This window comes from Vidua macroura, chromosome 5 (genome assembly GCF_024509145.1).
Source record: "Vidua macroura isolate BioBank_ID:100142 chromosome 5, ASM2450914v1, whole genome shotgun sequence".
NCBI lineage: Eukaryota > Metazoa > Chordata > Aves > Passeriformes > Viduidae > Vidua > Vidua macroura.
In genome coordinates, this window is record NC_071575.1 from 13,946,936 (window position 1) to 13,972,512 (window position 25,577).

At 42.1% G+C, this 25,577-nt stretch overlaps 1 protein-coding gene and 1 long non-coding RNA gene across 5 annotated transcripts in view; one reads left to right on the forward strand and one right to left on the reverse strand.

Moving 5' to 3' along the window:
• Positions 1–85: 85 nt before the first annotated feature.
• On the reverse strand, positions 86–12,382 carry LOC128807552 (uncharacterized). Of its 4 annotated transcripts, none has more exons than XR_008437189.1 (6): positions 12,255–12,382; positions 8,990–9,105; positions 4,738–4,830; positions 3,102–3,240; positions 2,441–2,831; positions 86–278 (listed from the first exon to the last, which is right to left on the reverse strand). It is a non-coding gene; the product is annotated as an uncharacterized LOC128807552 (long non-coding RNA). The 4 variants fall into 4 exon arrangements; XR_008437190.1 differs by having other exon boundaries at positions 87–278; positions 2,441–2,542; positions 2,759–3,240; XR_008437188.1 differs by having other exon boundaries at positions 2,441–3,240.
• A 1,691-nt stretch (positions 12,383–14,073) lies between these two features.
• Positions 14,074–25,577, forward strand: part of CRADD (CASP2 and RIPK1 domain containing adaptor with death domain) — an 89,079-nt gene continuing 77,575 nt past the window's right edge. Inside the window, exon 1 of the mRNA XM_053978020.1 lies at positions 14,074–14,537. Coding sequence (XP_053833995.1) covers positions 14,393–14,537 — 145 coding nt within the window. The 5' untranslated portion in view covers positions 14,074–14,392. The remainder of the gene's footprint in view (positions 14,538–25,577) is intronic.

A 25,577-nucleotide genomic window follows, 5' to 3' on the forward strand; every position in this document is an offset into this window, starting at 1 on the left:
TTTTAGTGCTACAATATAACAAAATTGACCTACAGCAAACCCACTAGTCACTATTATAAAGGAACAAAATGTGTACCTATGATACATAAAATTTGGGATTATCTCCAAGATTGAAACAGATACTAATCAGGCATCTAAACCTGAGTTAATCTTCACAGGCTCGCCTTATGGTCAGTTGGCACAGAAAAAGTACATGCACAAGGCAGTTGATCTTATTTTAACATTTTATTGTCTAGAATATGTCACACAGTTGTTCTCTGGAGATGCATTTTTCTTTTCTGTGAAGGGAGGATGAAGATGAGATTTTTTTTATATAGGATGGGGCTTTCTCTTTTTTATCATTATTTTTTTAAATTTAGGAGCACAACTATGCAAAATACTCTTAAAATTCAGATAAAACCATTTTTGGTGTTTCTGCTAGCCTTCAATAATAGTATGTGGTCTGTATATAGGAGCTCTTAGTTTTCTATATAAAGTAACTGACACACATTTAATTTGTAAATGTACATGGTGTATGAGATTTTAATCTCACCTTGTATTTAATCACCTTGTATTTAATCAACCCTGTAATGCTAAAAATAATAAGCTGTTTGGAGAAATAAGATAGTTACTTATTTATGTATCTTTCTGCCACCTCTTATAAAATGAGCCTATTATTTCATCTGTTATCTTTAGGTACTTCTACAAAAACAAACATGATAAATTATGATTTACTGGGCAATTTGCATGGAATTATCTGGAACTTTAAATACAATTGATAGAGAATGTTTGTTCCACTGTGTATAACTACAGCTGTTGGAACACTGCAGATCAGACAGTGGGAGGTATATGGAAGCTGCATGAACTAAATAGCAATGGTTTGGTTAGCAATTTTGCATCTCATGGCTTCTGAAGGAGTAGAAGTTTATGGTCTGATATGCCACTTTATTAAAGGTCATGATGTAGGTGTATGTATCACAAAGTTTCTTGTTGCGTAGAGACAACACAAGATGTTGGCAGAGCCAATAGAACTAAGAAGCTTTGCCAACTGGTCTTTATCAAACATAAATACAGAAAAAAAGTTGTGCTTATATTCAGCTTTACTGCTTGTCAAGATGAAAAACAGTGTCAGGTCAGAGGCAGTTTACCTTTTAAATAAGACCAGTTTTGACTGCTACCAAAGTTTAATTACTCAGCAAAAGGATCCCCCTACCAGCAAAATGTGAGATGATTAAAAAAATTGTGCAAGAACTGTTTTTTAGCATCTCTTCTGCTAAAACTAATAAAATCTTGACCATGAAAGTTACAGAGAAAAATTAAAAGAACAGTGAAATGTTATTGCACTAAGCCATTACCGTGTTGAATAAAAATTAACCTAAGTAAAAGATTAAACTATTGAAGCATGACCCTCCTGTACAAACATGTATTTCCTACTCACTAATGGTTACAAAACAGAGCTTAATAGTTTCATGCAAAGATGAGTGTTTCTTGAACAATCCTAGTCATTAGCACTAAGTTTTTTAAACACTGCTGAGGTTTCTTGTCTTAAAAATTACTAGTTTCTCATTCAAATGTGTTTGATTTGTTTAAACAAATAATATGCTAAGTACTGTTTTTCTGAAGCCAGCATCTGTAGGAGTTACACTGCATCAGAGCAGTGCTGCAGGAGTGGTCTTCACCTTTGCTTTAGTTAAGACAAACTGATGATTGTTATTGAATAATAAACAAATTATAGGAAAAAGATTTCCTTGACCCTTAATTAATTAACATTTGTTTGGTTGGTATAAGTAACATAAGGCTTCATATCCTTTTTAAAATTTATTTTGTAATTTTTAATACTGACTGGTTTCAGTATAGGTTCATTTGTTATTTTCCAAGAATAGATGTTTACAGAATCCCCTTTTCCCCATGCCATTTTTCCTACAGTTAAAGATCTGCATTAGTGATGGAGTAACAGAGTGGTAGCAAGTTCCACAAAATTTAGAACTAGATTAAGAAAAAAGGATTTCCTCTACTGAGTAGAAGCACAGAGCAAATAAAATTAATGGAAAATTCATCATAAGCAGAGATCAGAAAAATGACAGAGAAATTGTCTCTCTAGAGCATATATTTGTATTTAAATACTGAAAGAAACACACTGTAGTTTTGGCTGCATGGGGTAACAAGTCACTGGCTTTATATGGCCATATTTGTTCAAGATTTGAAGTGAACCCAGAGAGGCCACTGGTAAGGCTGAAAGGTGACACCATAGGCTGTGAAGAGAAGAGCAGCAGTGGTTAGTGCCTTCACAGTGCCTAGCCAGGCCCTGTCCGGTCCAGGGACAAAAGCTTGAATTGTTAGAACTGGGTGAGTGTTTTGTTTCAATACAACCAAGATTTTAACTTAACGATTTTGTGGAAATTATGCAGGAAAAGCCTTGTGTTTCTTTACCAGTGCTGAATTTATTCTACAGTGGAAATACCTGTGTAACTCTGGCAGGTGAAACCAGGACCCTGAGCTTCACCACACCGAGGTGGCGCCGGCAGCAGAGAGACGTTCGGGATCCCTCTGGGCATGTTGTTAACTGTGGCAGTTTGGGAGCAAAGCTCAGGCCCCTGCTGCTGCTCCCACACCTCCACAAGCCCTCCTGAAAGCAATGGCTTCCCACTGCTGCAAGGACAGCACCAAGCAGCACTCCCAAGGTCACATCTTGCTTGACTTCACAAGACGTGCTCTTCTAAACCAGCCAAGCTGGCTGCGCCCTCAAAGCTTACCATATCCCAGAGTGTGCAACACGTACCTCACTCTGATGCTAGGAAAGCACCCTTCTCACAGCCTGTGGGACAGTTTCACACCATTTCACAAACTTCAAACTGGAAGATAACACAGAAAAATCAGAATTGCATGTTGGCTCTAGATGGGCACCAGAAGGAGTCCAAGGAGCACTGTGGGATGTGAATATGGGAGTCTGCTCTATAGGGAACTAGTGTGAATATAAGCCATATATATTCCTCTTACGTTCCCAGTATAAGTCCTTCTTGACATCAGGGACATTCTTTTTAATTTAGAAATACAAAGTTGCTCTCTGAAATCAGGTAGTGTGAACCCACAGCATTTTTAGAGATTACCTGATCTTAGATTACCTTTGTCTGTTCAGAGTACCAAGTCTAAATGAGTCCGGTACAGGCTTATACATACAGCAACTCACAGATGTAGTTTTTTCTAAACAATTTCAGTCACCAGTCCAGCATCTCCCATTCAGAGATGCCCCAGTTGAGACTCCTGTAAAAATAAAAGGATTTTTCTTCTGAATAAACAAATATGCAGAGAAGAAAGTGCATTTCTGTAATACCAAACAAAATCTGCATTTAGGAGCAAGCATCTTCTTACACTTATATGTTGGAATAAACCATACCAAAGGTCACTAAATGTCATTGTTCTGTAATTTTCAATCTTCAGAGGATCAAAGAAATCTGAAGAAATGGTTCAAGTTGAGACACTTGGCAAAATAATGAGGTAAAAGGCTCCCAAAGTTTTCTGGAGGAAAAAAGCTTACAGCAATTGGACATAATTCTTAAATCTTCCTTTAGGCATTAATGAATACGAATGTGTATCCTTTTTAGGGTTCATGAAACGTCAACAAAAGAAAATAGTAGTCTAAAAACCAAAGAGCTGTTTTTCAGTTCTTCCCAGGGCATAGGGGTTTTGTTTATTCAAAGATCTGTAACACTGACAAATAAGCTGTTTCCTTTAAATACCTTGCCAAGTGTTGTTTTTGTTTGGTTTTTTTCCTGTTCAGCTGTACTTGTATGATAAATTAATTTGCTAGAAATACACTACCAGTTTAGCATAGATTATTTTAACCATTAATCTCTTTACCTGGCATATTTTGCCCCCTTAGAGCAGTTAGAGCAGCCCAAGGAACTGATCTTAAAATGTCCAAGGACATTAAAAGATACACTTCAGTCAATTGCTGAAGTGTAGCTCAGAAGCATAACTGATCAGTCATTTGAAGAATTTCATTGTTGTTGCTATGCCTTTTTGATCAGCCAGTCCAAAGGGATTTCATTAACATCTCACTTGTACCTCTGACTAAGAAGAAATTTTTAATAGCTTGTGAAAGCCTCTAGAAATAAGCTATTTTTAAGTACTAAGCATATGAATGCAAATTGAGTAGAAACAGCTGTTATTTACATTCTTTGGACACATGATTTCACTCCCTGATGGATAGGGGAAGAAAAAAAGCCACTGAAAGACTGAAATGCCCTTAAAGAAATTGGGAAATTTGGGATCTAATAAAAATACATGCAATGAACCACATTGTTGGGTGGTATGAACTGGTAAAGTTTTCCAGGTTTGCCACCATAACATTATATAGCCCATCTGCCAGAAGGACTTGAAGATCTCTATGTATTTTTTGGAGAAAGTAGTGGGAGAGGTTGAAGGAATGAATATGCTGAAACAAAGGCATATGAACAAATTCCTGTTTCAGCCTTTTATGCAATAGCTAGCTGATAACCTGGCATTTTCAAAAATAGTCTCCCAGAACAAAGCCCCCATTGACAACAAGATTTTGCTATGGATTTATGTTAGAGATTATGTTGTGAAAAAAATTATAAAAGCTCCTGAAAAATGTCAGCAGCATATTCTAGACCAGTGTGCCTGAAAGTAGAGGACTGTGCTGGAGGGAAAGGAAAGCACAGTGTGAAATTTGCACCCTTCATGAACTCAAGCTTTTTACTGGCCTGGCAGAGGCCCTGTTGCGTGTCCTCCATTTACCTGGAGCAGGTCCCTGCTGTCACATGTTCCACTGGAAAGCTCATGCTCCCTTCTGCCAGTCCTGCTTCTATTTGTAACATCACCAGCAAACACCTGAAGCAGAAAGAAATAATACTCTCCTCAGGAAAGGTAAGGCATGTTTTAAAATGTACACAAAATATGGCTGCTAATTTGGCCCAAACCCACTCATTCAAATCAGCGATAGGAACCTGGGACATGGAATTAAAGGTGGGATTGTTTTGCTGGCCTTTCCCTATAGAAGGAAAAGGAGTTGACATACCCAACACAGCTACAGCTCAAGCACCACAGAACCACTTGATTCTTAAGAGCCTGGGGAGTGATTTCCTCCAATATTAGTTCTGTTTGAGTTTAGGATTGCTTTGTGCCTGCCAGCACACAAAACCTGGCAAAGGTAGGAGAGAAATTTCATTCTTGTTCCATTTTAGGTACACTCTTACCTGCTGCTCTGTCTTACGCACAAGATACGTCCGATGGCTAAATGCATCCTTTTCTTCCTCACCAGAACAAAGGCTGATCTACAGCAGCAGGTTTTGCAGCTTCCTTCTGTCTAGCATCATGTGGCATGAAATGCTGGGGGAAAATTCTGCTGTGCCTCAGGCATCTCTCCAGATCACATTTATTCACAGAGGGATAATTTATCAGAGAAATAAGCTCTGAAGAGACTACTAAAATTAGTGTTAAAATTTGAAATGTAGGGCAATGACACTGAAAGTCAGAAAATATGTCTAGCCCAAACTCACACTTTATAAAATGCTTTGCATGTTTTGCAATAATTATGGATATTATTTCCCCTTCTCCGTTCATTTATAAGGACAAAGAGAATAACAAACTTAAGCAAATCTGAATTTGGTTACACAGAGCCATCTGTTAATTCTGGTATATGGCAGTAGAGGGCATCTAAGGACTTCAAGTCACATATGGTAAGGGATTAAAATCAGATGGCTGAAGGAGTTATTACTCTCCCCGCCAAGCCGTTCACCCCACTTCAGGACAGAATTGCCACCTCATGACCAAACAGCTGATGAGGCTGCTCCTGATCAATGGCAGTTCTGAAGCCACACTGAAACTGAGGTTGTTCTTAAAACACCAGTCTGAAAGCTGAAGTTGTTAAGGAGGAGATGCATGAGTTAATTTCTCTTCCCTGCTGCAGGCAGAGCTCTATCACAGCCACAGGATAGTTTTGGGTACAGTACAGGGGGGGATACTTCTTCAAGCAGCCTGTCCAGTTTTGTCTACTACTGTTTGAGCTTTAATTTCCACATACCTGGAAAAACTGCCTACAGGAGGAGCAAGCGATTCTGGGAATGGACAGGCTGTGCCAAGAAAAGGTGAGATGTGGACCAATGCTCTTTCCTTAACCAGAAAGAGTAGCCCTATGTCTGTTTCCTCTCCTGATCCTTAAAACTGCCAGCTTGTCTGGCCAGTATTTCAGGTTACGTCCTCCCAATATGCCAGTCAGATACAGGACGATGCATTGAGTCATCCTGACAAAAAGCAAGCACTAATCCTTACAAACAGAGAGAAGGTAGTTGGCAGCTAGCACTGTTTTCTTGTCATCTGTCCAGATTTGTATGACATTCCACATCCAGCCTCTATACTGAAGCAGGGAAAGCAGCCATGCCTATCTTGAGCCAAAAGAAGCCAACACGTCAGAGGCAGGTTAAGTTCCTTACCTGACACTGACACGTAATGCTCTAATCTGAAAAATGTATTTGAACCCAGCAGCATATCCACATACAACAGGCAACATATTTTCAATTAACTGTAAGAAGTTTAAGGTTATATAAATACATTAGTAAATGTTGATTATCCTGTTATTCAAACTCCTAAGTGCAGCAACACATCAGGCCTTATGCTGAAGTCTATTATAGCCTTAGCCTGAAATTTAAAAGTGGCTCATGCCCAAAAAAAGGTTCTACAACTCATTTAATGATTCACAGTACTCCTAAAATGATATTCATCTGTCTGCTCTCCATGGCAGCACTTTCAATCATAAACACTTAATTGTAGGAATTCATCCTCAAGGCCAAATAGCTCTGGGTGAATTAAACTATCCTTAATGTAAGAACTAGAACAGTGATATAAAATTAATCTTTTTCTGATGGGAGGCCATTTATTCAGAGACACATAACCCAGTTTCTACTTCACTCTACTTTTCACTCAAAAATCTCCCCTTTAGAGATAGGCACTGCATCACCTGTTTTAGTTTTCCCTATTAGTTTCAAAATTTACTCTCTGCCAACAAAGGAACTTTATTACTTATGGATTGGCAAAGCATAGGAGAGCTGCCTTCATGCTGCCTGTCAGGAAAACTTTTTTCACAGACATTACTTGCTCTCTTTTACTTTGAGGCACAGGACTCGCAACTGGCAGAAAAACATCTCAAGCCTCCTCAAGCATAAAAGGCTTGTTTTTTCTGGCAGCATCTAGGAAAAGAATGCAAGATTTCACAGTGCTTTCAGCTGTGCTATCTCTAGGATTTTTCAAGGAAAAAAAAAAAAAAAAGAAAAGAAACCCAAGAGTGTATGTTTCTTTAAAATCCAAAACTTCAAGGAGCATGGTTCTGAACATGTGTGTGTTTAGGTGTAATGCATATATATACCTACATGCTCTTTGTCAGCCAAAAAAACAAGTCACAGTCACAGCATTTTATGCTATAATCTGAATATTAAAATCCATATCAAATATTCTCCTAGTAGTTGTTTGAAGACTGTATCAAAAATGGTTCTTTCCAGCAGTCCTTTATTCTATCTTCCATAAGAAAGAAGCATGAATGAGAAGAAAATGCTATCAAAGCATGTATATTTACAACTTATTCTCCAGTATATTATATAGCAATATATAACAATATTTGGCTAGTTTTAGTCAGAGTGAAACTTGATAATTCACAAAATAACACAGTGATAGACCAGAATTCTGCTGTTTATAAAGAAGCTTAACATAGCATAAAGTAAAAACTGCTGTGTAAATGATCCTTGTTTTTTTATACTTAGTACCCTGTGTCACCACGTTCTACTTTTCCTTTACATGCCTATCAAAAGTATTTTTATGTTATTTCAGTTTTATCTTAAATTGTAAATAGTAAGTTGGAGAAACTAAGCAAGCACTACATTTAATTATTTTCATTGAAGATCCCAAGTGACTAGGTAATCTCTTACTCAATGCAGGTTAGGCCTTTACTTTTAGATAGTTGATAGCACAGGATGAGATGAGAAATGGACTTAAATGCCACCTTTTTATGGTCAGTTTTGTGCTTGACAGTGATTATCTGTTTACCTATCCACTGAACCAAAGGGAATGATCCTTCTTTTTATCAACTGTCTCTGAAAGAAAAGAATCTGGATGTTATTTCAAAGTACTACTCTCTTGGTGCTATCTTTTGATCTTTGCTTTTAAATCCCAGGTGCTGGTTTCCTTTTTGAGCACCCCTGATTTTAGAAATTATTCACTGAATTATGTTATTATTCTCCTTTACCAAATGTATATTAAGAAAAGCAAAGCATTCACATGTGAATAGATAAAAATGGCAGGAAATAAGGTGGCAGCTGGTAAAGAGTAAAACTATTTGGTATAAATCTTAATCTATTTCATCAAAACATTCTGTTCCTCAAGCAGCTGGAAAGAGCAGGGTGATCCCATACACTGAAATATTTGTTTTCTCTATGTTTTATTTATTAAGAACTCTTTGTGAAATAAGCAAACCTTTCTCCTAACTGCTAAGTGAGAAATCCTCAGAGTTCACATTGCAGACCTTTCTCATGCTGTGGAGTTACAATTAACTCATTCCAGTTTGCTGGAGCTAAAGGCTCAATATTCATATTTCTCTGCTCAAGAACCAGACTGCAATCCCAGGACAGGGAAACCATGGCAGCTGTACACTGTTATTTAGACTAGTTCAGGTAAACAGTTGTCAAAATACATTCAGCAAGTAGACCTATGTGATAAGCAATAGCTGTCCTTTTAACTGAAGGGTATTTTAACTGACCAAATGGTATGCCATGGATAATAGATATTCTGTGCTGCATCTTTGGAAAGTGAAGTATGAAGAGAGCAAGGAAAGGCCCCTTGTATTCTTCCAGATAGCTAGGTAAATCTATCTTAATAAATCATTAAATCTTTTCAGTGAATCAGAGCAAATTTAGCAAAATCAGCTGAGTCAAAAACACATTTCCCCCCCCCCCTCCCCCCCACTCACATCATATTATATAAATAAATCAGCGTACTAGCTCACCAGTAAACTTGGCATACTTTTCAGGAACAAAGTGAAAATAATTTCTAGTAACAGGCACTTCTCAGGACTGTAAAAACGTTGTTGCCTCCTTCCTTGGTTCTGAAAGGGATTTTTGCCTAAAGGAAAAATAAAAAATAAATTCACTTATACTTCCCTGTCTTGAGCATATGCATTTGAATGCATCAGAAACAATATATTCTGCTTGTGATTTTCAAGAGCCCTTAATGTTCATATTTTCACTACTAATACAAAACTTGATTAAAAATATCTACTATATGGATGATATACAGTCAGAACCAACATTCATGAATAGCAGAATCAGGAAAAAAATAGGTGCCTTTCATCTATTTAGGTGCCTCAAAAATAGGCAACTAAATAGGTGAAAAGTATGTGCCTTTTATCTATCAATAAGTGCCTCAAATATAGGCAGCAACTGGTGCCTTTCAACTCCAGTTGGATGATATGCCTCTAAAACTGACTCAGAAGCATTCATATTTATATATGTACAGCAATATTTCTTCTAGAACTGATACCCCAAAACACACAGATTAAAAATAAATAAAGCATTTGGTTTGCATAGTACATAAAATTTTTAAATCCTCACTTGTATATAGTTTTTGTATTAGTAACTGTTTAGAAGAATTACTGTTTGTTACATGGCAGATTAAAAAACCCTATTTTGGAAAACTAAGTTTTCTGAGTCTGCTCCTTCTTTTTTCTTTCTCCATTTCACATCTTTTTCCTACTCCATTCTGATTTTTAGAAAGTAAAACTCTTCAGGCAGACCAAACCTGTATTAAATATCCCAGTGCCAAAAAACTAAAAAGTAGCTTTAAGTAGTTTCATGCACTACATACGGCCCATAGTCCCAAAAGTAATTTCATTTAGTCACCTTTTCTTACCCTTACAACTATTTCTTTTCTCTCCTGTGACTGTATGGAAGACTCATGCAGACAGAGGAGAAAAAGAACAACTAACTTTGTTGGAAGAAACAGTAAAATGCAAATGTATTCCACCGAGCCTATTGCACTTTCAGATGTCTCAAGCCAAAGAATAAAGGTAACTGTAAACCAGAGCACTCACTATGAGATGCCAGTATTGTCATTTAAAAATAGATTTGCAGTTTTTCAGTTTGAATTTCATTACTCTTGTAAGTTTATCAGATATTTAGTGCTGTTTTTAAGAGACATTAGGTTTTCATGAAAAAAAATTAACAGAACTCTGTTTAGGAAAGATCCTGCTGATATACTGCCTATTTAATATTTATGCTACCTTTTTCATAACAATATCTGAAGTTTTAAGTAACAAACATTTATTACATTCTTCTGTTCTTGTTTCTCATTCATCACATAAATCGTGGTCTTCCTCCCTCTGCCTTTATAGCAGCCAGCTGTGGTTTTAGAAACAAATTATTATGACTTCAAGTGACAAATAAACAGCAGAAGCAAAGGAAGTCTTGAGATACTATCCACATAAAAATCTCATTAATAAAATAACATAGGAAAAGAGAACTACAGCAAAGCTGTAAAAAGCAGCTTTGCCTCTAGACAAGACGTATTCATTTTCTCCAAGATGCATTAGTGAACTTCAAAGAAATAGCCTTAATTTGAATGCTATGCTATCAGCTTTTGAGCAAAAGCTGTGTGACTACATATACAGAATTATTTTAGCAATAAAAATAAGTCTGTATTATTTTTTTATTGTTCTTTTGAACATAGTGAAGTCAGTGCCACTCTGAAAAAGAAATGGAGATTTTTTGCAAGATCTCATGTCCTAGGTAGCTGAACTGTCAACTAAATTTCTAGGGGCACAAACCCATTCTCTCCCCTGTTCACGACAATCCAACAAAAAAAATTTAGTGGGGATTCCACAACCATCAGTGGAGGCTAGATCTGAGGCTATCTGAACTTCACAGACAAAACCAGGAACAAGAATAACCTTCAAGACCTAAATTGTTTTAAACCATTTCTGAGAATGCTTAAGAAAGCCCGTGTTTGTTCCTCAGACCTCATTTTAAATCTGTGCTGCTGCCAGTGATTAAAACCACCTTTTTTTCATAAACCGAATAAACTAAATTCAAAAGCACCCTGGCATTACAAACAGATGAAATCATACTGGCCAATATTTTACTTAACAAAGTAGATTTTTTTTCTCAGATTAATTTACTTAATCACTAAACAGAACTTAATTTTTAAGATAACTCTTAATTCTCTTATCCTCTGATGCTTAAGAATTATAAGCAATAGCTGTTACAAAATCCTTCAGGACTTGTAATCCTTCCTCAGTCCTTTTATTTATTTTTTTTTTTTTCTTTTTAAGAAACGTTGCATTTCAGACGTTACTGGAGAGTGCGACCCAAGGCAGCGTCTCAGTCTGGGAGCTTTCTCTGTGCAGGGGAGCTGCTCGGCTCCCTCAGCCAGATAGTCCAGCCTAATACATATTCATTTACCCCTCTGATAACAAAGGCTCCCTCCCCCCCTCTCACCCCGATTTTTAAAGATATTATCTTTTATTATTTTAAAGGTTTGGGATTCTTTCCTGAAATCTTTAAATAGACTTAATTCTTCTCCCGTCAATTCTCCCTCCCAGATACCCCTGTGCAATTTGCAGGGAGCCCTGACCTGCAGCCAAGGGCCGGGGTGAGACTATTACGGCTACTTTTGCTTTGCTTCCCCTCTTCTCTTCTCTTTTCTTTTCTTTCCTTTCCTTTTTTTTTTTTTTTTTTTTTTTTTTTTCCCTGTGTGTGTCTCTTTCTAAAGTCGGCTTGGGGCCGCCGGGGCAGCGACGAGAGGTGGCTGGTTACCGAGCAGCGCCCACGGCGCAACCAACCATCTTTATGCTGAAAAACAGCTTCATGGTTATTAAAAAAATAATAATAATAATTAAAAAAAAGGGGGGGGAGGGGGAGGAAATCGGCGCGCGCATCGGCGGGCAATGGCTGTTTGTAGCAACGAGGTATTTAGCGCCGGAGGGTGAAGGGGGGTGGAGACCAGGGTGGGGTGTCCCAGGAGCTTGGGCCGCCGCAAGTCCCTGGCAGAGAGCTCCTGGCACCGGCCCCTGACGCGCTCCCGGCCCTGCGGGCGGGCCCTGCCGACGCGCTCAGGTGCCCGCGGCTGCTGGCGCCGGGCGCCCCTCGCCCCTCCGGCCCCGGGACGGGCGGCTGCGCTCCCGCGCTCGCCCTGTTCCCTCAGGGGTCCCGCCGTGCCCCGCGAGGCGGCCCGCACGGGCCCGCCGGCCCGGTCCCTCCGCAGCCCCGGGCACTGACCTGCGCGTCGCCCGCGGCTCCGCGGGCGGAGGAGGAGGAGGCGGGGGGGCCGCGGGGCAGCGTTCGGCGACCGCTGCCCCGGCGTGACAGGGGCGGCGGCTCGGTGCGTCGGCCCCGGCTGGCCGCGATCGCGGCGGAGGCGCCGGAGCGGGTCCTGTCACATGATGCGGTTCCTGGAAAGTTCCTGGAAAGCAGCCTTTGTATGTAACCATCCCGGGAGGGGGGAGCGGCGGGGGCAGGATGCCCTCGCCTCGCAATCAAAGGCGAGCAGACCGCCCGCGCCGGGGAGAGGCGGGGGAGAGGAGGGTGTTGTTTCCCCAGGAGCACCATCTTCCTCCGGCAGCCTCTGTCCGCCCCGGCACAGCCTCGACTCTCCTCCCCGGCGGCGGGTGCTGTGTCCCCCGGCCCCCCGACGCCGCCGGGAGCCAGAACAACCTGACCGCCCCACCTCCAGGCGGCGGCAGCGGCGGCCCCAGCCCCGTCCCGCCGAGCCCGGGTGAGTCCCCTTGTCGTCTCACCCCTCCGCCCTGCGTCGCTTCGAGAGCCGGCAGCCCGCCGCCCCGCTCCCGGTACGCCGCTGCCCTCCGCCGGGATGAGGGCTCCCCGCAGCCGGCGGCAGGCTGCTCCGGCTCTCCTCTCCTCGGCCGGGGGACGCCTGGCTGCAGCCAGCCGCCACCGCCTCGCCAGCCTTCCGTCCCCACCGAACTCCCGTGACGGCGGCGCTTCGCGGCTAGGCGCTCCCGGAGCCTCCCTTTCACAAGGGGTCGCGCCCGGACACTGCTGGCAGGGCTGCTCCCACCTGCGCTCGTCGGCCCCGCGCCCGCAGCCTCTCCCGGTGTCAGGCGCACCTGCGCCCGGTCACCGAGCTGGCGGCGGGAGCTTCTGCGCGGGGGAAGGAGGGGGTGGACTTTGTCGAGGGGTTCCCGCGCGTGTGCCTACATAAGTTGGGATAGAAACCCGTCAGAATATCCTATCAGTTGCCACTACAGTTTAATTTGGAAAAGTTTCTGAGCTCCGCCGCGGAACTCGTTAGGGGAGGAACCACCTCAGCATAAACCCCTCACCTGGCGGCTGCTGCGCACCCGCAGGCAGAGACTGCCGGGTTCGCAAACACCGGCGGGGGGCTCCCGGTCTTCCCCCTGAGCCCCGTCCCTCCACTCCAGCCATGCCGGCTAGGCTCCCCCTCTCCGGTACTACCCGGCTTTGTGTCGCTCTTGATGTGGCGGTGCACCCAGAGGAGAAGAGGCTCTTTTTGTCCCTCTCGTTAGCTTCAGCCAAGAGGAAAGAATTTTTCCCCCTCTAATATCAGCATTTAATACAGCGGGAAAAGCATATTTCCTGCGCCGCGCTAATTATAGCGCGTCCTCCACCGCGCTGCGCCTTCCGTTCCCAAGCGGCCGGCGAGCCCCCGGAGCCGGCGCTGCTGGCGCACCCGCTCCGCAGCTTCTCGGGTATTCCGCTGCCCGAGAGGAGGTCTCCCATCCCAGGAGCATGGCCCACGCCAGGCTTCCGTTCCCGTTCCTACAGGTACGACTTCGCGGATGACCTTACTGGAAGGCGTCCGTACGCACCGCAGCGTGAAACCCGGGCAGCGCCGGGGCTGGGACCTCTGCCCCGCTCTGCTGGTTACCCCTCCTCTCATACCTTTACGTGCTCGGCTCTCCCCCACGACCTCCTCCCTCCCCAAAAGTCCCAGAGCTGCCGGCCGGGGTCGCCTGGCCCAGCCGAGGGAGCGGGGCTTCAGCGGGTTCGCCTTTGCGATAAAGCGAGACCACCGTCTCGGGACGCCGCCTCCGCCGAGTCCTCGGCGGAGAGGAGCCGAGGACAGGCTGGGCGGCGGGGGGGAGGAGATGTCCCTCCCCCGCTCCGCCGGGAGGTGATCTCTCGCCTCGGGTCCCTCCTCTGGATGCTGGGAAGTTCCGAAGCGGGATCGCTAGAAACACGCTCTGCGTCGGGAGCGCCTCTCGCGGGGCTCGCCGCTAACAACGCTCTCTCTCCGCTCGCAGGCGGCGCCCGGGCTGGGGGCCGGGACCATGCACCCGGCGCGGCGCTGAACCCCGCGGCGGCGAAGCGGAGCCCTCTCCTGCCGGCAGCCCCCGACCTGCGTGCGAGCGGGGCCGCGCCCGCCGCCGCCGCCCATGACCCTGCGCTCCGCCGAGTCCCTGGAGAGCGCGGAGAGCTCCGGGGAGCGCTGGGGACACCCCGGGGCGGCGGCGCCCGTTGCCGAGGAGTGCCGTGAGGCGGAGCAGCTGGCCGCGGCCATGGAGGAGCTGCGGCGGGCAGGTAAGCCCGGGCGGCCGGGAAGGGGAAAGCGCCCGGGGCGGCGGCGCTGTCCGGGGGGAGGCAGAGCGGCGCGGCGGGGATCCCCATCGGGCCGAGAGGGGAACTGGGAGGCGGTGCGACGCCTCGCCATCGCCGCCCGGTGCTGCGAGGTCGTGTTCCCCCGGCGGAGAGGGGCGGCGACGACTCCGACCTTCCTCGCGGACTGCGGCGGCCGAAGCGAAAGCGCCGGCAGCGCCGCGCCCCGGCGGCAGCTCAGGATCTGCGGCCGGGCGAGGGCCGGGCGCTGCCGCCGGCCGGGGCGGCCGCGGCACCGCATCCCCTCGGCCGCGCGTACCTGCGCTGCCCTCGCCGGTGTGGCGGTGGCTCGCCCGGCCCCGCAGGACGCGGAGCTTGGTTGCGGGAGGAGGGAAGGGCTTTTTGTCTTCATCGCAGCCGCGCCAGGACCGGCTACCTCGCCGAAGTTGTTTTCTTATCCCTTAGCTTTGGATCGCTAGACAAAGCTCATTTCAACAGCACCCTACTCAGAGTTACCCAAAGCGGGCGTTCTGCGGGCTGCCAGCTTGCGCCTTGCGGACGCAGCGCTGGCCCCGGCGGGAGAGCAGCGGGGAGCCGCGGGACGCGTCCCTGCTACTTCAGGGGCGGCCCGCCGGGTCGGCGGCTCCGGTGTTGGCCCCGCAGGACGCTGCAGGAAAGTTTGTGCATGTGTATGCATACATAGGTAAATAAAAGGTGACCTGGAAGGCTCTGTCAAAACGAGATGCATTGTAAAACAAATGAATTAAAATAGCAAATAAAAATTTACTTTGCCTGCAGGACTTTAGCTTTCAAGCAACAAAACAAATCGGTGACTAGAAGTATATCAGCTAGGGAGCAGCTTTTAAAACAAACAGGAATAAACAAATCCCTTCTTTCTCTCATCTTTTAACAGGATGGTACTGGGGCAACATGACTGTTGCTGAAGCCAAAGAAAGGTTACAGGATGCCCCTGAAGGGACCTTTTTGGTTAGGGATAGTTCGCATTCAGAGTATCTACTGACTATATCAGTAAAAACATCAGCGGGACCGACCAATCTACGTATAGAATATCAAGATGGCAAGTTTAGACTGGACTCTATCACTTGTGTCAGATCTAGACTTAAACAGTTCAACAGTGTTGTACATTTGATTGAGTACTATGTTCTTATGTGCAAGGATAGAACTGAAACCCCTTCAAATGGAACAGTTCATCTTTATTTGAACAAGCCCCTCTATACATCCGCTCCATCTCTGCAACACCGCTGCAGAATAGCTATAAACAAGAGCACAAATCAGATCTGCGAGCTGCCATTACCAGCAAGACTAAAAGAGTACTTGAAAGAGTATCAATACCAGGTATAAATATATTTTCTAAATGCCTCTAACACAGAGTAACTTTTGAATGCAATTCTTAAAATCAGCCAAAGAACTGAGTAACCAGTTGTACAACTCGGCATGGAATTCACTATCAAAACAGTGGCAGTTCTGGGGGAAAGGTTTTTATTTCAGATGCTACAAAGGGAGACTTTATGTAAAATAATCCCAGTTTGCATCCTTGGGGGTTCAACGAGGTGGCATGCTATTCTTGCAAGGAGAGAGAAGCCAGGAATCTGTCCAGATTGTGCTGCTTTGTCAATAAAATGCTGCACTAACTGTCAAATGCTTACTGAAGCAGTGGGACTGGGAGAGACTTCATAAGTGGTCAGAGACATATGAGAGTTTACAAGTATCTCAGTTGTCTGATTCCAAGATTAATTTTGGTGCTGGTGTTCATATAATCCTAAAAGCTTAACTAGATCACACTGTGATAATCTTGCTAAAGTTATGCAACTAATCAAATCCAGTCAGAAAAATGATCATGTATTCTGTTTTTATTGAACTACTCTCCTGCTTTTCTGCAAGGAAAGGAGTACTGTAAGTAATCAGTCTAGAACATTGTTTTTCAAAGTTCTCTGAAAGCTGACCTTAAGAAGAAATGCCACATCTTTCACAGGAGCCCAGTATATTGCTGATTATACCAGATTGGTATCCCAGAATCCTTAATGTGTTAACATCTTCACAGTGGTGATGTATCCATGCTATCATTATTAAGCCTCTTTTGGTTGAGGCTTTAGAGCTATATGCTTCAGACTTGCAGTTCCAATGTCAAAACATGGGTACCAGCAGCTACATGTGTCTTCTACAGTGTAGAATGTTTTCTTCAGCCTGTTTCCCAAAATATGGGGAAATACGATGTGGATTTTTTTTTTTTTTTTTTTTTTGTAAAGGGGTTGGTTTTCCTTTTTCTTCTTTTTTCTTTATTTTATTTTATTTTATTTTATTTTATTTTATTTTATTTTATTTTATTTTATTTTATTTTATTTTATTTTATTTTTTAACATCCAATTCACCATTGTAGCTATCAGATGATTACTCAATAAAGTAAATCAAAGCGCACAACAATCTCCCAATCTTTGTATGTATGGATTTGCTACTATTCAGGAAAGAGTGCTCTTATAAGGGAACTTATATAATATCTCAGCTAATACTCAGATAAATGCACATGTATCAGTGAGGATGAATAACCCTGCTTTGCCGTTGTGGTGCTGCTCAAAAGTATAGCTGGATTACATTCAGATTAGTGGCTTAGAGGCTGCCTGCTGAATTCCTGTAGTTGGGTATTAGCACAGGACATTGCTTTTTCTGTTACAGTAGTCTTCCAAACAGGAAGAGGGGACTAACAGCCTCAGTACCCTTTCTTCAGCCCAAAGGTAAAGTATTTAATAGAAGAAATACACAGGATGAGAAAAAGAGGGAAGCAGTAAAGAGAGAAACAAGGACATAGGCTCATCCTTAGTCAACAAATTAAAAGTTTTAATTCTTTCCCTAGCTTATTTGTTGATTAAAGCAAAGACCTGTGCTTTAAGGAGGGTTGTCAAGACTTGCTGTAATCTAGCTTTGCCTAGGCTGAAATAGAACAACATAAAATAATCCTGTTTTCCTTGTGACTTAACTGCTCTGTTGTGCTTTAAAGGTGTTCTGTCCCTTCTCATAAACTCTGGTGCCCTGATCAGCTTATTTGTTGCATCTAAACTCCCAGTGTTACATGCTCAGTTTTGTCTGTAACATGCTGGCAGAAATGAGTAGCAGAGCATTGAGAAATAGAAGGTACCAGGAACATGAGGCAGAGTGGATGGTTCCTTGATATGTCATATACTGGTATGTTCTTAATCTTTCTGTGGAAAAGGTGGGTTTCTCTTCTTCCATGTCTTAAATTTTCTATCCCCGTTTTAAGCTCAAGCTTTAGTATAGAAATGGGAGGAGTTTTCTTCTTAACAAAATATTTTGTTATGTAAAATTTTCCCCATGTCTTGCTAAGATGTATTTGGAAGTTTTTCACATTATATGGTGACCACCTTTTGGTTCCCATGCCCAAAGAGCTCTTGTATTCTAGGTATGTGTCATAGTTACGCAGTTCTTGTCATCAGTCTTGCTAAGATCTGCCACCCTCAGGCTGATGAGCTTTTGCTGTGAGCAGAGCCTGTCAAAAAAACTGTGTTCCTGAGAACAGTTTTCATTCTGATGAATCTTTTCTTACAGTTCTTGTCTAGCTCTATCCTGTGCTGAGAGAACTGCTATATGGAATAACTTCCATCACAGTGACAAACACTCTAGTCTGCTGCTGTGTTAACATTCTACTACTGTGCCTTTTCAGCTAGGGTGATACACTTGGGGTCTCAATGGTAAACACATTCTACTAAGGACCTTTAAAATAAATCCATGAGGGTTTAACAATATGAATACTGGTGCTGGAGCAAGCAGACTGAGAAGAGAAGAGCTTTGGGGTGCAATGAGACTGCTATGTTGCAAATATAAGAAATGATTTGTGGCTTGCTGCTGGCAGACTATGTGAGCAGTCGCAGGCCAAGTGTACCCCACAGCAGAGCCAAGCTCTGAGGAACAACAAGGGGCAGATGCAAGGAAGCTTCCTGGTTTTTTTAGTAACACCTCTCCAAAGCACAAGGGCAAATGGCAGGCAGAGAACAAGGAGTGCTGGCAAAGTGAAAGGTGGGGATTCTTGTTCTAATCAAGTTACTGTGATGTGGAATCAAGTCACCAAACATTGAGCATATTGATCTAGACTTCGTATCATTTGTATTAGTTCCTGTGAGGAACAGTAGGCTCTGTAACTATAGTGTGCTTGAAGCTGTGAACAATATTTTAAACAGACTGGAGGGGGAACTAGTCCTCTTTGTATGAAAGCACAGTTCTTGTCCTCATTAGGATGCAAGTCCTAGGGTTGATGCATTGCACTAGTAAAACTAAACCACAGTATAGCTTGCAGAAAGCTCGGCTTCTTTCTAATGCAGCACAGAGGAATGACTTGTTCTGGTAAAAAAAAATCTGATGATAGAACATGATTAGATTTTCAGACATGAAAATTTTCAGACATGTTGTTCAGACATGCTGAAAATTTTTTAAAATTTCAGTGCCTTTTTTTTTAAATTGTGAGCCCTTCAGATTATAAAAATTCCTTCTAACTGATATATATAATCTTGAATTGCTAGTATAGAGTGTGCAGCAAAGCCAGTTTTGCAGGTTCAGTGCCCATGAGCCAACCAAAAATCATGATAAGGACTTTAATCCTAAGCCTTTTTTTCACCCCATGTGTTGGTTTGTTTTTTTTTAGTCTTGGAGTTTCAGATTTTCCAGTTTATACCTGGAATGTTAGAAAACCACTTTACTTAAAGGAAAACTGAGAATCTTACAGTCCTAAAAGGTGATGCTTAAAAAAAAACCAACCAAAATAAGCATAATTGCAAGATGAATGATGAACATTGAACTGGTGATAGTATTTAGTTTAGCACTAAACCTAGCAGAAGTGTAAACTAGGGCAGTATTTTAGTTGTATGGGTATCTTCCTGCTGGTAGTATTATCACTAGAGACAGAAAATGGTTCTACTTAGATTTTATTTTTAAAAAGGGATTGCACCTGTGTTTCATTTTGTTTTCTTTCAGAATTGGAGCCATTATTTTTCCAGGAACTGAAATACCAAAATAACACCACTCCTTTTTATGGTATTAAGGAGGAATATAATGCTGAAGCAAAAGCCATTTATATTAGCATAAAGAATGAGCTGGCATTTAGTAGGAAAAACTTCAAACAGATAATATCCAGAAAAAGTTTAGTGGTGAGTGCTGCAAAGAACAAAATACACTAAAAAAACCCAAACAAACAAAATTCAATGCTTCTGTCTTGATTTCTCTTTCACTGGAGGGCAGGGTTTATGTAAGTAAATCCTTTTGATTCCAGTCAAACTGTTCTATAACTGATGTTTCATAGCTGAGGTTTGCAACTTGGTGCACTGTTAGTTAACAAATAGTAAGTGCAGAAGTATGTTAGACATGGGGAAAGACCCGAAGCCCAGTGCAAATTCTTCTTTTGAAGTTATTTGGATCAGGCTTGATAACAGGATTTTATGAAAAATAGTTGTAAATGTGGTAGCTGAAAGTGCAAAAATCCCCTTTCAAAATGGTTTGTTACAATTTAGCTGTATCTGTTTAGGTTGCAGCCCTGAAATAGGATCTGTTCAGCTGAGTCGCTGTACCCACACTCTGCCTCAGGGGGAATCTCCAAATTTGAGAAATTGCTCTGGACACCTTTTAAAACACATTTACTTTTTTCTTACCCTGTCTGACACATATGGAGGGCAGAATAAGTTGTGGATCAACTCCTACTGTTCAAGGGATTTTGAACTGGTTGATTTTCTGTAGGAAGAGCTCTATAAGACTGAGCTGCAATTTATCCATCTGTAAAGTGGGCGGTGGACTCAACCTTCTCTAATTTCTCAGCATGGGGTGAAAAGTGGCTTATACTACAAATAACATTGATAGGAACTTAAGCTGCAATGAGGGCAATACCTTTGACTGGCTGCACTGCTAAAAAGAGAGAAGGAAGTAAGTTAGGAAAGTGAGATCCTTGTCTAATTAGATTGCAGTGGATGTGGCACAGCTCCTTCCTGAGCTGGAGTGCTTCAGACGTGCGTTTTCTGTGAGGAAAGCTGCTTGTGAGAAGCTTTCTGGAAATTCATCTATTTCTTTTAACTCCCCTGATACAGGATGCAGTGCCTACTGCAGGATGTTTCACTGGCCTGCAGGCAGGCAGGTTTCATTTTGAAAGGGAACAAAATAGATCAAGTGAATTTTTAATCGAAGGGTATTTTTTGTTTGAAAACAGGATGCATGGGAAAGGTATAAGCAGTGGCAAATATCTTGCGAGGCTATCTGTAAAAACATTCCATGAATCATTGCTAGCTCCTGAAGTCTAACCTTAAAGTAAGAACCTTTCAAAATATAGGTATTGTATATGAGTTTGTCCACTTCAAATCCAGGGAAAGCAACAGAACATTACAAAAAGCAATAGCTATTCTCCCCCTAAATAAAAACAACCTTCCAGTCTTTTATCTAAAATATTAGAAAACCATTTCATATGCTGTAATTTGCAAGTAAAGTAAGTAGGTTTTGTGAAAAGGTTTCAGACTTCTGTCGTTATTTAGTTTTAGTTATTTGCCAATGTTTGATTTTCAGGTTAATTAGTGAATTTTCTTTGTTCTCATATTAATAAAATGGTGCTTTACATTTAAAAATAATTTAATAAGTCTGGAATATATAATAAATAATAAGAGGCTTGCAGTATTTCATCTGTCTCCTCAAAGGATCTTTAAATTAAACTTAAAAATAGAGGACTACATTAATTCATATATTTAAAGGACCACAAATTCTGAGAAATACTGAGTCATATTTTGCAAGTATTAATTACACATATTTTTTTTTACAATTCACTGGATTTTTAAAATGAAATGTATACAAAAGTTTTGCAGTGGATGCCTGCTTCCTTTTTATAACTATTTATCATTCAACGTTTTGCTAGAGATTATTTGTATCATAGTGAAAAGCACTAAGAATTCATTGCAGTACTGCTAATAAACACTTATTTTTATTATGGAAACAAATGCAAATGTATAGACACTAGAGAGTCAGTTTAAACCCTTTGTTTTAAGATGTTTTAGAACTTTCTGTGTTATATTTTACCTACGTGCTGAACGTGCCTTTTAATAAAATACTACTTCAAGGAAGTTCATGACGTGTCACCTATATTTTATATTAATTCCTCTCTTTGATCTGCATTGAATTGAAATTCTTTATATTTATATTTAAATGAATGGAAGTTACAGATTATCAGAACAATTACGCAGCAGCCCAAGGGCTGATCCCTTTCAGCGATGTCCTTCAGTTCTGCCTGTCATCTTTTTTTAGGAAGGATAAGGAATCATTTTTCTAGTAGCAAAAGCCACCTGAAGAGCAACACCCCTTCCCAACTGACCACCTAGTGCCCTCAAATCCTGCCAGCATCCAGCACAGCATGCCTAAGATTTGGTCTACAGTTTGGGGAAACTTTCTGTACCAAACCCTTCCCTTCCTTGGCATCAGACAGGTTTTCAGTGACTGGCACAGGAGATTTGGATGTTGGCATTACAGAGGCCCACGTCTGCAAAGGGGAGTGCAATGGGGACCAGGGGAAGGAGGAAGAGAAGTGGGAGGAAGGGAAGGAGTTACTGCCTGGGACAGCAGTAGACAGCAATGGTTTGCAAGACCTTCAGGCCACCTAGTTTGGCTCACCCTAACTTACAGTGTAACACTGTTTTTGAGATGCATCACTTACAGAAATGTTTACTGTGCGCTTCTTTCTAAAGCTGACAGGCAAGCATACAAGATATGTTTCTCTTTTCTCTTCTTAATTTCTGAGGTTTTGTGAGAGATTTAACCAATTAGATGTGCTTTTAATAAACAAATCTAGAGGCTCCTATTTTTCTTTTGTCCCTAAAGCTGGAATGCTGTCCTGCAAACAATTGAAAACAGCACAATCCTAAAAGATTAAATCTGCTTGTGCCAGTTTTAAGAACACATTTGGCCTCTTGTTATCAGCAGAAAACAAACTACACTGTAGAAAACTACACACATGCTTGGATACAGCTTGACTCTAATTAGCATAAAGGATCCTCTCAAAAGCATTTAAAAAATTCTCATTATTCTGGTAGTTTCTAAAAAGGTTTGTGACTTTTAAGCGAGCTTTCAAAAAGTACATAATAAATGTAAAAACCTGGGTTTATGACTTGGAATAACCTACATGTAAAGTGAATAGCATTGTCAGAGAGATACTGCTTAGCTTGGTTCCCACAGATTTGGACTTGTGACCCTGAATTCAACAGTCCTTAAAAGTGTGGCCTGATGACCACTGATGGCCCCTCAATCTGCAGAACCAGACAGAACAAGCTTTCAAGACTAAAAGTCTGAGGATACTGGATTGACTATGGTCCATTGATCTGCAGTCTAGGAAATAGTTCTTTAATCTACACGGTTAGCTTTGAGATTTGAGCAGTTAGTGGGGCATTGAGCTGACACCAAACCAGCTCATATATATATAAAAAATAGGTATGCATTTGTCCCTAAAACTGAAATAGAACCAAACCATGTCTCTGAAGTTTTGTTGAACTTGGACCAGAACAGAAGTGGAAAACCTTTAGTGAAGGCTGAACCCAAAAGGGACCGAAACAAAGAATTTAAGGACTACTCTCCTTGGATTTAAAGTATTAACTCTGTGCATCTTTATCCTGTACCTGTACTATATAATCAAAACCTGGCTGTGTTGCTAAAGATGAACCCAAAACACCAGTAGCATATTTAGTTTCCACTAAATAAATTTGCAGCACTAGTTACTAACTAGTGGAAGGAAAAGGAAACACCAGATTTTCCCTTAATGAGATTTGGACCTCTGGTGCTGTTCTCTTCCTTTATTTGTTTCCTTTCACTGCTTTCCTTCTTTCTATCTCTGTTTAGACTGCAAGCAAATACATGACTAAATGCTGACTGTATAACTGCTGTAATTTCCTTGAGTGGAATCTGCAGTCACTCTATGCATATCCATATGTTTTATTAACTTTCTAAGACATTCTTGCATTGTATAAAATTAAAAAACCCAAATTGCCTCATCTGGCAAAAAGATATAGTAAATACAGTGATGCAACTGCTTGTCCTAATTTTCTATTTTAAAATGCAGCCACATTATCTGCAATTAAAAGCAGCTGTCAGGATTGCAATGATGAGATTCTCTGAAGTCTCCAAGTTTGGTCAGTCCAATTCCAGATATAATACAGTTCCTTAGATCATTACTGAAAGAAAGAAAGAAAGAAAGAAAAAAAAAAAAAAGCAGCACTGACAATCAGAAGTACAGGAAGCTGGGTCAGGAAACTCTCAGTAGCTGTGCAGTGCTGCGCTGAGGAACGATCACACAGATGGTTTGTGGTGTCTCTGCTCCCTGGAACTGCTCTATACTGTTTACAAACGTATCTCCTCACAACTAGCATTACAAACGTTGTGGCAAGAAAATTTAAAACCACCTCAGTTGTACTTTGGCTACAACAGCAGTATACTTCTTGTCTTGGAGTTACTGATGATGACTTGCTTGTGTGACTTCCAGTGTTGTCAAACATGTTAATGCATTGCTCTGAAGAAACCCAGAGGAGTATTTAGATTTTTTTTATGCCTGTGTTCCTAGAAGACTAACATGTGCCTGAGACAAAAAAAACATTTACCTTGGTTTATGAGATGTATTGTAATAAGATATTATTTATCAATTATTCACAAGCAATTTAACCCCCTGTATTCAATTTATTACTTGCAAATAATTATAGAAAAAAAGTGTTATGTCATCAAACCAAAACACTGCTTTAAAACTGCCAAATAAGTAGCATCCCTGCAGAAGCTGGCCGCATGATATATGTATCTATTTTTTCAAAACATTTCTTAAAAGCAGCATACAAACTTTGCCTTTAAGGCTGATTTACATTCTGTGTCCACATAAATTCTCAACTGTCAGCCACAGGAAAATCAAAGGAAAAGGATTTAAGATTCCTGAGTGTGACTGCCTATCTTTATGCAAAATTTTGTAGATAAATATCATATTAAGCATAGGCAGAATGTGAACTCTACTCTTGGTTACATTTTTCCATGGCAAGTACAGTACAGTACAGTTTCCTGGGTACCGTATCTAGGAAAGGCACGTAAAGGTTTCCACAACTAGCTTCCAAATACCCTTAAATTTGTACAATTAGTCTAAACAGAGTGTACAAATGGGATTCACAAGGTGACGACGTTTCTAGCAGCAGCTGCAGCAACCACCTTTCCTGCTTTTCCAGAGGGTAGGTATTAGCACGCTGTGCAGACCACAGCCAGCTTGCTGTGCCTGCCTGCAGCTTCAAAGGTAGTATGTTCCAGCACTGAAGAGCTTTTTTTTTCCCTTTTCATCGCTATTGCGGCCCCGACACGAAAGAAAAAGGGCTGACACCACTCAATCCCGTGTGACACCTGACACCTATGCAAAGATGGAAAAAAGTTATTTCATGATGTGTGAGTGAAAGTGACACCACCTCATTTTTACAGCTCTGTGAATCACACTCTCCTCTACCGTATTTCAGTCCCAGGTATCCATATAACAATAAGTGAATAATACAGTATTCAGTAGAGGAATAAAACAACAAGAATGTGCGTAGCACTGTGGTAGACACAGACCAGCTTTTACTTTAATAAATTATTTTAATCTATTAAAGTTTCTTCATTTTTAGGCTGTTCAGATGAAAGTAATGAAGCTAAATGTGTACAGTATTCAATATAATACTGCTCTGTGTTTGATACGACTATGCCAGCACCAGGATGAAGTTCAGCTTAGCGCATACTCACAGATAGCAACCAGTGTGCCTAGAGAGTAATGAGAGCAGCTGTTTCTGATACCATTAAAACTCCAATTTCGTAATTTCTGATTTAATTTTAGATACAACCCCTCCCCTCACTAAACACCCCCACCACCCTGACTCCTGATAGCGGAGCAGGTCCTCCGAATTCCTGGAAAGGCGCCTCCTTGGCGGAGACACCTCCCGTCCCCGCCCCGGCTGCGGCACGGAGCAGCGGCGGCAGCGCCGGGCCCCTTCC